A 15,399-nucleotide genomic window follows, 5' to 3' on the forward strand; every position below is an offset into this window, starting at 1 on the left:
CCCATACTTAATAAAATCAGTCAGAAACGTAGGAATCTCCAAACACAGTTAAAGCATATCTTACAATATCAAGTCCCACAAAGTCCAACTGAGAGCCCAATTTGGTAACACGTCTAAAATGTGGTTCAATCCCATCTAAACCACCAGATAGCATGAGGATTTGTTTATGTTGTTGGATAGCACTGGATGGGAAAATGTTTTCTACGCCACTGGTCTGTTGTGTTCCCAAAGGAAACCACACCATCGTTTACCCAGACGATAATACTGATGTATGAGTGCAAGCAAAGAGAAAAAAGAGCCAAATGTCCATTTTTGAGTTACAATTTCTGCACACCAGGAAAGTCTGTTTTTTCTTTTTGTTTTTGTTCTTGTTCTTCACTGCTTGCTTCCTACTTGCAATTTTTCCTTTTTATTTCCTCATCTCTCCAACCTAGGCTTTGTGTATAACCAGAAAAGCCCAATTTGAAGAATGAGGAGTGAGCGAAGAGCAGGTCTTGGGGGAAAAGGAGAGAGGAAGGCACTAAAGCATCATGTTTTTAAAATGCCTTGCCTTCAGTGTTGTGTGCAGTGGAGCTGTAGCCATGTCAATCCCAGGACAGATTTCAAGTGTTCTTTTTCTTACTTTGCCCATAGTTAAAAACATCAGCATTTAAATGGCCCTAGTTAAGTGTTGATATTCACGGCTCATTGAGGTGAATTGGACAGGACAGGGTAAGATAGACACTTTGTACCTCTCCACCCACCCTTTTTTTTTTCTATAACGTGAAAGACTTCTGGAAAACTGAATAAAAAGGAGAACAGTACAGTGGGTGGCTTTAGATTTCTGAGCACTCCTCCCATAGAAAAATAGAAAAACAGACTGTTGCTCAGCATGAAAATGTAGAATTTGAGGAAAATGTGAGTTTAAAATCACAGGATTTGCAATTTGCCAGAGCACAACTGGTTGACATCTTTGTGACGCGTGAAGGTGTTTGGCTGTTACGGGAGTGGAAGTGTTGCTGCTCCAGTAGTAGTTTTTTGCAGACATCAAATTATTAGTTAGTTTGACCCCTGATTGGAATGTTAGTTAAATGGTGAGTGTGCTGTTAAACAGGAATTGGTACAGACAGCCCCCACCTCCTCACCCCTCCCCCAACTTAAATATTTTCCATTGATTTTGGGTTATGTGCTAGGCAACAGTATTGCACAAGGGTTTTTGAGTAACATTTATTTTGTATATAGTGGAAGCATTTTCCATTTTTCGAGGACTGGGATGTTTTGGCCACTAAAAACATCTCACCATATGTTTAAAAAAATGTTAAGCATTAACTGAGCCAGAAACATTTCTAAAATGCAGTTAATTATCCCCTTGATTTGAAATTGTCTGATGTCCAAAATGCAAATTTCCTAGTATGCCTGAAAATCCAGGTAGAGGCTAAATGTGGCTTAGAAGATTATTCTACTGTCCAGTAGCAGAACTTGTTCTGTTGCCTACATGAGGGAATTTTTGTGAAAATCTTCCATTTTCCCCTAGGCAGTGGGTATCGTGGGCCGGGGGAGGGTGAGCCTCCTCCCAGACAGCCTGGCACATCCCTGCTGTGCTCTGCATCTAGGCTCCTTCCTGGTTCCTGCTCTTGAGTAGCATCAGCTGGCGGGGGCTGGGGTTGGCCAGCATGACACTGGAACTTGGAGTGGCTGGTATTGGGGCTGCAGTTCAGGGCAACAGGACTGTGCCACCTGGTGCTCCAGGGTTGGGATTGAGGGCCCACCTGGTGCTCCAGAGCTGGAGGTGCGGGGAGAGCTGGTGCTAGCTGTGGGGTAAGTGGACTTCAGGCTCCTGTGCGGGGAGGGAAGCAGAAGGGGAAGGCCGGGGAAGGCCAGGGACTGGCCTCCCCCAGTGGCAGGTTCACCAGCTGCCCAGGAGTTTTCCTAACATTGGCTTTCCCCAAATTTGGAGCCATACTGTAGATGAAGCTCCTAGTCACATGTCCCCTGCGTGATGCGTTTAGCCCAGTATTGTCTAAACTTGCTCTGAGGCGAGAATATTTGCCCATGTGGTATTTAAAAACACTGAGGGCTTGTGTACACTGCTGCCATATGTCTGATGAAGATGCTCTGTGCTGAAGGAAAGGTCTCCCGTTGGCACATTAAACCATCTCATGACCATATTGGTGCTTAGTATTGATATAACTTATGTTGCGTGTGGGGATGGTTTATTCAGCTCTCTGAGTGACATACGTTATACTGATATAAGTGGTAATGTGTATGGGTCCTGTCAGACTCAGCTATGGGAGAAGTCTCTCTCTTAACACTCCTGATATTGCTAACACCCAGTAAGTGGGTGCACCGTGGTGCACAGCTCTGGCAAGAGCTGGCTGAGCCTGTGGTAAAAGCCAGCGGGGAGCAATTTAAAGAGCAGGCAGGTATCCAGGTTGCAAAATGACAGTACCTGTAAGAAATTTTAAGTTACTTACACACCTGCCTCTAGCTATAATAAAAATAAGTTATCAAATGCCAAAAAAAAAAAAAAAAACAAACCCACATGTCGAAATGTGAGGCCCCCTTTGTGCTTAACACTTGACCAAATGGCCCTCCTGGCCCCCCTCTGGCCCTGCTAGTGTGACATTTTCACAAGTGCTCCTATGCGTAGATGAACTGTTTGTGTCTCTTGTAGATTATCTTGGCTGAGGCCTAGTGTATACTAAAGATTTAGGTCAACTCAGCTGTGTTGATCAGGGGTGTGAAAAATCCCTCAACTCTGAGTGACTTAGTTAAAATGACCTCAGTCCCTGGGTAGGTGTCTCTCAACTGATTGACGAATTCTTCTGTCAACCTAGCTACTGTCTCTAGGAGAGATGGAGTACTTAAGCCAATGGGAGAACCTCTCCTGTTGATGTAGCTAAAGTGTACATTAAAGTGCCGCAGCACCTGCTGTATTTCACGTGTAAGAAACCCTCAAACTAGAACACTTGATTCATAGGCATCAATCTTGCCACATGAGCCAAAAAAGCAGTTGATCCAGTAGGAGCTGTGCTGTGTTTGTCTCAGCTGGAAGCTGCTCTTGGCTTATTTTACAATACATTTTCAGCAAGAATTAAATCTGTGTGGGTTGGGGAATTCCAAATGGAACTGCTGTTTTTCTGGGATTCTGCCAGAACTGTATCTCAAAGTTCCTTTGAGGCCAAATACTGAACATATTGTGGTAGCAGAATGTCTAAACTAGTAACCTTTCATTATTCACTCTTTTGCATTATTAGGCTGGCATTCACTTTGATTTTTTTTTTCCTTTATGGAAACTGGAACAATAGATATATCTGCTCAGCAGTGGGCTATTAGTCCTTCCGAAACATTAATGAATTTACTCTCACAGCCTTTTTGTGTGCTGTGAAGATGGTATTACAGGTTGCACCTCTCTCATTTGGAATTCTCTCATCCAGCAAAGTCCATAACCTGGCATGATTTTAGTTAGCCAGAAGACCACTTATCATGGACATGGCCAATTCTCCCATGGTCCCATAAAGTTTGTTTCCAACCACCAGTCCTGGCCCTCAGTGTTCTGTGCTGTTATTTAGCTGTAATTTACCTCTAAATGTCTTCTAAGAGCCCAATAAGCAGAGGAAGTGTTGATAATGTGCTAGAAAATATTGACCTCCTGTGGTCCTGCAAATTCTGTCGTCCAGCACCAGTCAGGTCTTGAGGGTGCCAGACGAGAGATGTTCAACCTGTATTCACAGCCATTCCAATGCAAGCAGCGAACAACACATCTCCCAAAAGACAAGTATCAGGATCTTATCCCCTTCCTAATCAATATGATCTTTGTCACATGTGACCTACTCACTGATGACTCACTTGACCTGGTCTGCATTACAGATTACAGAAACTTGGCTGACTGATACCAATACCTGATTTGTATTGGCCCACCACAACTCTTCAGGATCCAGATCTGCTGTCCCTTGCAGGGCAATATCTAGGGAGGACAAATTTCTGAGCAAAGAAGCCATTCCCTTGTCTTCCAATCTGAAAAGCAGGGAGTTTTCTCTCAAATAGGAATCCTATACTACAATGCCACAGTTATGTCACAGTAGGTGCTGCTTTTGACCACAGAAGTGTTTTTCCCTCACAGCAGGAACTCCACTTCCCCCAGCAATGGTAGCTAAGTCATTGGAAATGTTCTTCCTCATTGTACCCACAGGTTACTAGGATGTACAAATTCAAACTGAACCATGAAAGCCTTCCCAGAAGAATTGATTGAGATGTTGTTTGACATGGTGATGAAGTTCACAAAACTAATTATTTTGGTAGAATTCCAACATCCACATGGATGACGTCTTTGGTGCGCTTATTCAGAATTTCCTGCATGACTCGACCATGTTAGGTCATCCCCTTCTCCACACCCATCGCTTCCACCCAGAGGTCCATTCCACTATAACAGTGATACTGGAAAGCCATCGGAGCAATTGTGTGCATTATCTGGAGAGAACTTTTAAAGAGCCTGAACTATGGCACTCAAGAGATGAGTGACCTCTCGCCACCTGCAGAATTTAACCCAAAATACATTTGCCTTAGCTCCTGTCCTCCTTCCTCCAAATGCACAAATGAGCTCCCTGTATTTCAGGAAGGACCAGGAAGAAGAAAAATCATGAGACTTGTTTGTAAATAGTTGGAAGGTGCTTAGATACTGAGGGTAGTCATGAGTACTGAGAGACTTCTTACAAAAGGAGAAGTGAAGAACAGGGAAATTTTATGTCCCTTACTCCACATCACAGAGGAAGTCTGCAAAGGTGGGATCAGAATCCCAAGACAATCTCTTCACCACAAGACCATGCTTCCTCTTGAACAGTAATTCCCAACTGCTTTTTGTCTGTTTTGGCAACCCACTCTTACTTCTGCTTCCACCTTTCCCTTCCCAACCCTTGCTTGTACCTCGCCAGCCCCGCCCCCCTCAGCACCACTCTCTCTCTCTGCAGCCAGGATGTAATCTCTTCTGACTCTCCATTTTCTGGGTCCACCAGCTTTCTCCAAGTTGCTGCTGCCCAAGGGGAGTTGGATCTGTATGTACTTTCCTTGGGCTGCTGCTGTTGCTTGTTCCTTATGCAGCTGCCCCAGGGATGTAAGATTGCAGGTGGACGTGAGGGTCCCACGTGACCTACCTAGAGCCTTTCTGTGGCCAGGTGTGGATCAGGACAAATTGTGGTGGGCAACACTGCTTTAGAACAGGGGTGAGCAAAGTGGGGGGGTAGACCCTCTCTGGGATGGGGTGTGAACTTTCATAAGGGAGGGAGCAGCACTATCAGCTGCTGAGTCTCAGGCTTATCCATCGCATTAAAAATGTTGAAATAGATGACCAGTTTTATGTCTGTATTCACATTTATATACCGATTAATAACGTTTTTACATTATACAGACATATTTTCTTACGCGCGCTGAATGTTCCCACCCCCCATATGAACATAACAGAAATTTTTGTCATTTTGGATCACAGTAGATGCGGGCGGGGAGAGCGGCTACTAATTGCAGGGGTCCTATATAGTGGCACCTATATAACTTAGAGTCTCCTCTACAGGAGAGCTGAGAGTCAGCTGGCTCTTAGCTCAAACTGAAGAGGCATCTGCACTAAGTTCCAGAGGTCCTAGCTTGCAGTCTGACTGTAGGCATTTAGTTACATATATATGATACCAATACTGATCCAACTGAGATCCTCTGCAACTTAAATTTGACTACACCATGTTTTTTTTAAATCAGTAAGTTTCAGAGTGTAAGTTTGGCTCCATGTAAACAACTATTCCTTTTCATCATAGAGAGTTGCTTGCCTTATGTAGGGTGTCTCTAGAATGAAATATGAATGCACTATAAAGACAACACAGAACTGGGTAATCACATAACCTTGACTAATTCAGACCTTTTGTTGCTCCCAGAGGAAGGATTAAAAAGACAGGCTAGTAGGGTCTGCAAAGCTCAAGATTTCTCTACAGTAGTTGCACACAGGATTTGTGACAGTTGCTGGGGTGAAGAAAGTGAATTTGCTCTTTTGGTATTAGTAAGGATTATTAATTCCTGGGTGTTAGTCTCACCGTTCATAGCTTCTTTACCTGTAGCTAACTCAGGGGCATAATTCAGCACTTTGGAGCTGGTTATCACTGGGATGATGATTTGCAAATCATGATTGGTGGACTGTGACTTTGAAATGTTCTTTATTATCTAACCCTTCTTTCTTCCACTTCATATTCAGTTTTCAGTTTCCTAAATACAGAAATATGATGCCATAATTTCTGGTTCACTAATGAGACAGGGTATTTCATGCCTCTGAAAAAACAGGAAATGTCTAAACAAAATCCTCTTGACTGTGGTACATAAACCACCATCCACAAATAGGCACAAAGTGTTTTGGAAGTTATTATGGGGATGACGTTATCATGAAGGTTAGAATTAAGGCTTAGCAAAAATTGAATGATTTCTTCTTCCCTCTCCTCCTCCTCGCCCCCCCCCGGACCCCCCCCCCAGTGTCAGATATTTTGGAATCTGAATCATATATATGCTTTTCACAGCTCCTTTTCAGAAAATGGATTAGCTTGTCACCATGGATCCAGATCTCCATACATTTAGTGTGTGGAATTTGAACATACATTTGAAGCTGAGACCCACCTTTAGGTTACAAAAGTCGGTCTACACTCTGCAAATAAAACTCAGGGAAACTGATTCCCATGTTGCTTAAAGCTGTTGTGTAGACATGACATCACCGGGTCCTCATAGCCCTGTTTAAAAATCAAGATTGAAATCCTGGCCCTATTGAGTTTTGCTAATGATTTGAGTGGAGCCAGGATTTTGTCCTGGGCTGGTCAGGATTTCACCTCAGTTCTCATCTGCACCGAAACTTTCAGCCATGACTACTTGTGATTGAGGTTTTTTTTTTGTTTGTTTGTAATGTAGACAGGGAATAAAAGAAACAATTTTTTTTTGAGTTCTGGGGCAATCTCAAGACAGACGGTATCTCTTGTATGCACTTTTATTATCATGAACTTTTTTGGTATCAAAGAAACCTATAAGATGATTCAGAGAAATTAAAAGTACCCAGGCACTCCTAATGAAAAGATAAATAAGATCTAAAGGATCTTTCCTTCCTCCCCTCTTTTTCTCTCTTGTTATTCAGGCCAGATTATTATTAAGTATTCTGAATGTACTAAATCCCTCTCCTTCCCCAGATATTGAACTATTTCCTTTCTGAACCAGTGTAAATGATGTATTGCCCTTTCTACTTTGTGTCAATCCCTGAATTTTATTGAACTTGTACTTTTTTGCATTAAAACATGTCTCCTCACCTGGAAGTTTTTAAATTTTGCAGACGTTATCAGAAATTGCAGAAGATAATGAAGCCCTGGTAAGAACCTGATTGGATCATCATCTTGCATATTTGCTCTTCTTTTTGCATGACTGATTCCAGGCTCTCCTGCTAATTTTATATTTAAATACATCTGCTTCTATTGATTCCACAGCTCTTCAACTTCTGTTTCCTACTCTTTGATGTTATCTGTCAAAGACTTTGATGGGGCTTTTTTTTTTTTTGTTTTTTACTGCTTTGCTTGTGCAATGGCTGCTTCATTTCTATAACTGCTAAAAATGTTGTGTTGGCACTCTCGCTGCTTCCTACAGCAAGGCTGTTTTAATTTGAGCAAGCAACTTCCTTTTTGGTTCGTTTTAAGTCTTGTGTGATTATTCATAATCAGCGAGGCTTTTTTTTTTTTCCTTTTTGATGCTGGTGGAATAAAATTAAGATTGGTACTCATACCAGTTTGAATTTCTGGGTAGTCTCAAGTAATGCTAAGACCAGTTGCATTTTTATAACTTCTTAAAGGAAAACTTCAGCAAAGTATGTGTTTTTTCTCAAGAACTTGTTGTCCCAATGACTTCAAATGGGACTATTTGTGTTTAAAGTTAAGCATAGGCTCATGTGGTTTGCTGAATCATGGCAGTAATAGGTACTCTAATCTTTATATTGGGCTACAAAAATAAAATGTCAAACATAAACAACCAAAACAAAAATCTAAATAACCATTTAGTCATGGATGTGCTACCTTGACAGGTTGGTGTAATTTATTGCACAGGAAATGCAGTGTACCTTTGGAATGAAGGGTAAATCATGGTGTTATAGTTGCTGTAAAGAAAGTTCTAATATAGGTATGTTTAAGTCAATGCTGTATAAAACAATTTAAGGAAAACTTTGTTTCAAAATGAAGGTTATTTCTTATTCCAGAACAAAATACCAGTTATAACTTGGTTCTTAAATGAAAGCTAGGTTGTAAAGTGAAGCAGATGAAATATGAGGTAGCCTTCCTTAAAATTCCATGAGCCGCAATCCCTACTGAAGCATGATGTGTCTCATACAGGAAGATATTTTTTGGCGGTTCTCACTTGTAAGAGACTAAATGCAGCTGCTACTTTCATAAGAGTGGTTCCACTTCCTGTGCCTCAGTCTATTTTCCAGCAGGTTGTCTATTTTGATGAAATATTGGCAAAGGTCTGTATTTTGTTTGCACTGGGCATCTCTGCATTATGATTGTTCCAGCTTCTAAACATGTCCTTACAGCAGGGCTAAAGCACTGACCTGGAATATTAACTATATTTATAATGTACATGAGGTTTGCTCATCCAGTAGTTCTGTTAACTTGTAGGAATTATGTCTTATTTACTACACTGGAGAAATTCATGCAGGTGTAACCTCACTGAGTTTGATACCAGTGCAAACCTTTTAGCATAAGCCCCACTTTCAGCACATGGGCGTCCGGCAATGTAAAATACATTGGTATTTCTAATTCCTATGAAGAATAGGATTTCTCTTTGTATGTCCATTGTTCTGAAGCACCAGAACCATTCGCAATAAGAGAGATAGGTATTTCTAGGACTTGTTTTCCTAATTCATTTATAATATACAATATGTATAATTTTAATGAGTAAATATTGTATAGCTTTCCAACTATTTGCTGCAGTTTTCATATAGTTGTCAGACTGATGAAGCAAGGTTCAATGAAGTAAGAGTTAAAAATAAATCTAGAGCCAAACAATGAGGTCCCCTGTGTCACATGTAGCCTTTCCTTCCTGTCTTTGTGACTAGTTACTTCAGAGAAGTCAAAAACTAACATTAAAAAAGGTGAGTCATTGAGTCATTTTTGCTTAACAAGTCGACTTGGTGTTTCAGAATGTGCTGCTACCTCGTTTTCTTTACTTATTGTAACTTGAACATTAGGAGAGGTGACACAATTAAAATTTGATCTGTTGCCCTCTGAGGTCTGTATAAGAATCTTCTGCTCTGAGTGTTTTTTGAGAAGGCGTCTAATTTTCTGTGTGCCTTCCATCCTGTTGACTGCCTTCATTTTATTTTCAAAATCTGTCCACCAACATTTTTGAGTGAAATATTGGATTGCAGTCAAATTGCTGGTACTAGAGCAATGGTGTTGGTCTAGTCTACGCATAAAGTCATTCCTGTTCCTGAATAATTTCTTAATAACTTCCACAAAGCAGAGTCTGCTAAACCAGAATTAGGTTACATCCATACTACAAAGTTTTGTTTGTATAGCTATGATAGTTAGGGATGTCACCTATGCCAACAGAAGACAACTTCTGTTGTCATAACTAAAATGCCACTTATACAGCTGGTTTAGCTATGCTGACAAAACAATTCATCTGTTTGGTGTAAGCTGGGTATGCACTAGGAAGGTCCACTGGTATAACTATACCAGTAAAGCATTTATAGGTTAGACAAGGTCTTGTTCTAGAAAGAGTATGTCTACACATTGTTATTCAGGATAGTTATGGTGCTTTAAATTCACACCCTGTCTTAATCTAAATTAGCTTCCAAGTATAGCTTGCTTCAAAGATATAGGTGGGTTAACGTTGATGGTACAATGGCCAAGCCTTTGTATGTAAACCATGAGAAATTGGACCCATGTATTATAACACTGGTACTTGTGGGGAGCGGGGAGCACGAAAATATGATATGTGATAATTGCCACATTGCTATTGCACGGTGAGGCATTATTAACACTTGGTAACTGCCTGGCCTCTCCTTTATTATGTCTCACCTGCACAGTGTGGGTGTGGGAAAGGCTCTCATTTCATTCTATAGTGGGTTATGTTCACTTCAGTGACACAAGGTGCAAGTCAGAATCAGGCTTGTGACCCGTATAAATAAGACTGATGCTTCCCAAGCTGCTCAGTATTCCACTGTAAGCAGAAGCACTTGATACAGGGCTTGAAATTAGCACCTTTCTTTCCTTAGCTTTTGAGTCATGGATTTGCTTCCCTCCCCTGGCTGCTTCTTGAGTTACCGAAATTATTGTCCTTGCAGCCTATCTTCCGTCCCAGCTGCCTTTTTGCTGCTGCAGACTTTGGGTTTCTATCCACCCTTCATAGAATTGTCTGATGGGCAAGTGAATTTTTCCCAGTTGCTGACTTTTGGTGAGATGGTGTCCTAACCACTAGTGACAACCAACAGTTAATGTCTAGTCGTGTCCATATATCTTTTACTCTTTTCACGTATCAGAGGACTCAGTACATCCCCACAGGGGCATTATAATGCAATCCTTGTGTCCAGATGACAGCAAAAACACTGAGTCACCAAGGCCTGGTCTACACTGCACAGTTAGGTTGACTCTTCCAGGCTGCTTGAGGATGTTAAAAATTCACGTCCCTGAGCATTTAATGTATTTAAGTCAACCTAAACCAGTGTAAACAGTGAGACAGTGACCAAGTCATTCTTCTCTTCAGTAATCCACCTCCCTGGGAGGTGCTGGTTAGGTTATGCCATTGGAAGAGTTCCTTCTGTTGACCTAAGTAGTTGCAGCAATGATGCTTCTGTGTTTGAAGTGTAGACAAGCCCTTAGTTTAAAGAGTCATCAAAAGACCTTGGGAGCATTCCAGCACAGCATGATAAGCCTGGTAGGAATATGTTGTTCCAATGTATATATGTATGGGAATATAGGTAGAGATTATGCAAAGCTGCCAGAGTGGGGTGAGTTTTAGCTGTCCAGTTCCAATTAATTGCAACTGGAAATTCTGTGGGCAACTCCTGACAGCCTCAGGTGCATCATGTAGACTTGTGTGAAGAGAAATATATTGTAACTAGGGTTTTTTTTTTTTTGCCTAGAGATATTTCTCTAATGTTGATATAATAGTGACATGAGGATCTGAGAGGAAGGAGTGATATATTCCTTTCATTTCTTAGCAGGGAAAACAAATATCTTACATTGTGGCTTTGTTTATTTTTTTTTCAGTTTCATAAGCATGAGAATGCAGTAAACTTTCAGGACAGTAAAATAATCCACAGATTTTGGACCAATGTGCACAAAAAAGTCCCAAATAGTATAGTTTTGAAGAGATGTTTGATCGACTGTATGGAAGGGGATCACATGCTGGCATTTAGGTGGCCAAGATCATAGTTCAGAATATGTACTATCCAGTATAGCATCAACAGAGTGGTGGAGTTTTGTTGATCTCCGTCTTTATTAAAACCTCAGTACTATCAGGATAGTAGATTATATTTACCTGTATATTTGACCATTCAAGAAAAAAGATATCCTTTTTGTGATGGCATACATTAACTGCATCTTCATCAGGAATTAAAACTAGATTATTAAGTCATTTTGCGGAGGCTGCTAGGGTCTGATGTTTATGGGTTGGTTGGCTGTGCCTTATGATATATTAAATAGTCCTGGAAGATCTTGGTACAAATGGGTGTGGAAAAAAGATCCTTCTTCCTATAGATTCTATGTGAATGAAGCACAGGTGGGGAGGAGATTTTGTATTAGGTGGTGTATGCTGTTTTGTTGGATTGTTGGTTTTATGGACAAACCTGAATTTCCATGAAATTTCTAGCAGCTGTTATATTATCTGCCTCTCTTAAATAATATAAGCCTGTTTGTCTGTGTGAATGTATTAATATAAGGTTAAACTAAATTTATATTTTGCTTGGGAGTTCAAGTTCATTCCACTTGCAAACGTTAACTATTTTTGTAAACTTAAAAAGAATATGGTCCAGACATTAATACACTGCTTGGATCTTAACTTGTAAATTAATTATTCTTGGGACTGTGCTATTTTTGATGCTTCTCTGTTAAGCTTACTTTTGACTTTCTATATTTCATTAATATCATGCTCCTGTATATGTATATCATGTATATGTGGACCTGGATTAAATTTTCAACTTCTTCTTGTTTAGTTTCAATGCTATAGCTCTTTTTGTCCTCTCTGTTAAAGATTTGAGGTGTTATAGTGACACCTCGTGGAGAAGGATGAAATTTTTATTGTTAGAAAGAGCTTCAACATGTCACTTTTGGAGGAAGGCAGACTAATTATTACATGAAACACAGTTTGTGTTTCTTCTTAGAGGCCAATTCTTGTCCCTTGTTAGAGGGGTGTTCCCTCCATTTATGCCACATAGCTGTGGTTTGTCTTTTGTGGGTCCTTGCAAGCTAGTGGTAATGCTTGAGAGGCACGTGCCCTGCAATGGCATGGATAGGAGGGACAAGTGGCCAGTGGCTGTCAAGGCACCTGGAGGGGGCTAGCAGGGGTCTGCCCCTGCTCCCCCTAGTTCTAACTGGCAGTGAAGGAGAAAGCGGAGAACCACAGCCCCAGCTCACTCTGCTGTTGGAGTCACCCCTAGGCGCTCGGGGCATATTGGTTGGGGGAAGAGGTGGGTGGGGACAGAGCAAGGGTGGGAAAAGGGTGGAGCAGAAGAGGAGAGAAACGGCCTGGGGTGGCGGGGTGTTGTCCCAGCCCTTTCCCAGGTGGGGATGGGTGGTGTCTTATGGCTGGTGTCCCCTTGTGTCGCCATTCACCAATTGCCCCTGCCTGAAGACAGGTGTTTTTTGGAGGTAAGGGCCGGTAGATTTATCTACCACTGGGGATATTGCAACTGTAAGGCTGAATCCTTTCCTTGAACTCCAGGCAGGGTCTCCCCTGTACACACAGCTTGGCTACTGGAGCAAGAGGGTTTCCCTCTTAGGCAATGTCTATACTACAGGGATCTTTCGAAAGAGTCGTTCCAGAAGATGTCCTCTGAAAGAACTTCCTTCGACAGAGAGCAGCCGCGCAGCCCGCGCTCGTTTGGAAGAACAGGCCGGGGTTTGAAAAATCAGCCGCCATGAGGACGGCTCTTTCAAAAACGGAGCCGGTGGAGCATCTACACGTTTTCTTTCAAAATAAGCTTTTGAAAGGGGGTGCTCCCCCTGAAATGGGCGTGGAAGAGCACGTTTGAATGGAGCACCGTGTTCTTTCAGTTTAATTTTGAAAGAATGCGTTTTGTGTGTAGGTGCTCCACTGGATATTTCGCAAAAAGCCCTTCTTTCAAAAAAAAATTTCAGAAGAACTTGCCAGTGTAGATGCAGCCTTAGGGTATGTGTGTACTACAGCTGGTAGATGTGTCTGCTAGCTCAGGCAAACAGACTTCAGTGGTTCAGGTCCATCTGACTTATTAAAAATAGAAGTGGTGTTGTTGGAGCACAGGCAATGGTTGGGATAGCTATCCAAACTTGAACTCAGGAAAGTTAATCCAAATTAACTACTTGTGTGATTTTAAAAGTGGATTAATTAAATCACATAAAGCCCCTGTGCAGCGACTCATTCAGAATTAGGGTCTTCATTAATGCTTCGTTTAGCACTGTTACTCTTAGTATGAATTTTTCTTGCTTTTTGTATTCAGAAATGTCAAATCTGATCTGTGATTGACTGGAGGACTTTTTAGAGATGTGCATTAATGAGTGTGCACATCTTAAATGAAGAGGCAGATGCACTCCGTCTTTTAAAAGTACGTATATCTCTCAAATGCCAGCTAGGCATTGGCATTGTAGGTATTACCCAAACAAGCAAACAAACAAAACAAAGCCCCAAAGAACTTTTAAATGAAGTGACCTAAAGAAAATCCATTCTCAATTGTTCATCTTCTACTTTTTTGTGAACTTAAAATTTTGGTAGCTCTCTAACTGCTGTAAATTCTGCCTGGGTAGACAAGATGTGAATTTTTGCAATAAGAAAGAAGCAGAAATTTTCGTCTTAAGTTTCTCTGGCTACGTCTACACTAGCCTTTCTCTTTCGAAAGAGGCATGCAAATGGACAAATGCCTTTGTATTCAGTGTGGGCTATCTAGATTTTACTAATCATTTATAGTAGATTTCCACAGCAATATCTTCATAAACCTGTAATGTACACGCAACCTGTACTGATGGAACAGGTTTTCCATCAGCGTAAGAACATCATCAGAGAAGCAGCAGGTAGTTTGGTGGAAGAATGCACCTATGGGGGTACCAGCATAGCTATATTAGTCACTGCTTACTGATTCGGCTATGCCCACCTAAATTTTAAGTTGAGACCAGGCCTTGGCATTGGAAGAGATTCCAGAATCTTTCACTTCATAGATGATTACCTGAGTTATGGGTTGGTTTCCAACTTTAATTAGTATTTAGTCTATTGCTTGCTCACAAAACTGAGAGGTTATATTTCTGTCATTATACAATGTCATTGCCGTAGGATGGAGGCTCTAATATTTAGACAAATGGACTTATGCTGGTAATGGGTAACCAAGGCTAGTGAGTGGGCCACACATGTGGCTCTCCTTCATCTCAAGCGGGTCGCAAGACTCTTGCAACCGAGACAGTCTCCTGGGATAGGGCAGTTTTGCTAACTGTGTACGCATGCCTAGAATTTGTGGGGTGTGCCATTTGAACCATAGCAGTGGGTTTCACAGTCAATATGGTATGCAATCAATATACACCTCACTTTCCTGTGCCCTTGCTTTATCTGAATGCCGCTTTAGTAATACTAGAAGGAAGGGGGAAAAAATAAGGATAGCAACCATCAGAATCTGGCAACCCGGCATGTGGGCAATGGTAAACAAAATATCTCCCTAGCCACACAAAGAACCCCAGTGGGCTGCAACTTGTCCCTCAATGAACTACACTAACTTCCTTCTTCAGATTTTGTAGGGGAAGTCCCCCAGTTCTGGAAAACACTTAATATTTAATCGGAACAAAAAAAATGTCCAAATCAAGCACATGTACAGGTTGAATTTCTCTTGTCTATGACGCTCTGGTCCAGCAACATCTGTAGTCTGGCAGGAGCATGGATGTTGCTCGAGCATTGGATGTAGCCACAGAGGGAGCACAACTGCCACCGGCCCTGGGTAGGGAGCCCCTGGCGCTGGGGGCACAGAGCAAGGAGGGCAAGGAGGCCCGCTGGTTGGATCAAGGTGACCCAGAGTAGCCTGAGCTCCCCTGGTCTGGCAAACTGCCTTCTTTGGGATAGCTCAGGTCCCAAGGGTGCTGGACTGGAAGGTCCAACCTGTAATAGTTGCAAGATGGACACAAGAACTAATGTTCTTCAGATCTGTCAACCTAAGGCTGTAATAATTTCAGGTTTCATATGTTTGGATATGTT

At 41.6% G+C, this 15,399-nt stretch overlaps 1 protein-coding gene across 2 annotated transcripts in view; it reads left to right on the forward strand.

The window, feature by feature from the left end:
* Window positions 1–15,399, forward strand: part of ELMO1 (engulfment and cell motility 1) — a 504,510-nt gene that overhangs the window by 165,604 nt on the left and 323,507 nt on the right. For both annotated transcript variants that reach the window (XM_074988098.1, XM_074988096.1), the window contains exon 7: window positions 7,319–7,354. In XM_074988098.1, the coding sequence (XP_074844199.1) occupies window positions 7,319–7,354 (36 nt within the window). The remainder of the gene's footprint in view (window positions 1–7,318; window positions 7,355–15,399) is intronic.

This window comes from Carettochelys insculpta, chromosome 2, assembly GCF_033958435.1.
Source record: "Carettochelys insculpta isolate YL-2023 chromosome 2, ASM3395843v1, whole genome shotgun sequence".
Lineage (NCBI taxonomy): Eukaryota > Metazoa > Chordata > Testudines > Carettochelyidae > Carettochelys > Carettochelys insculpta.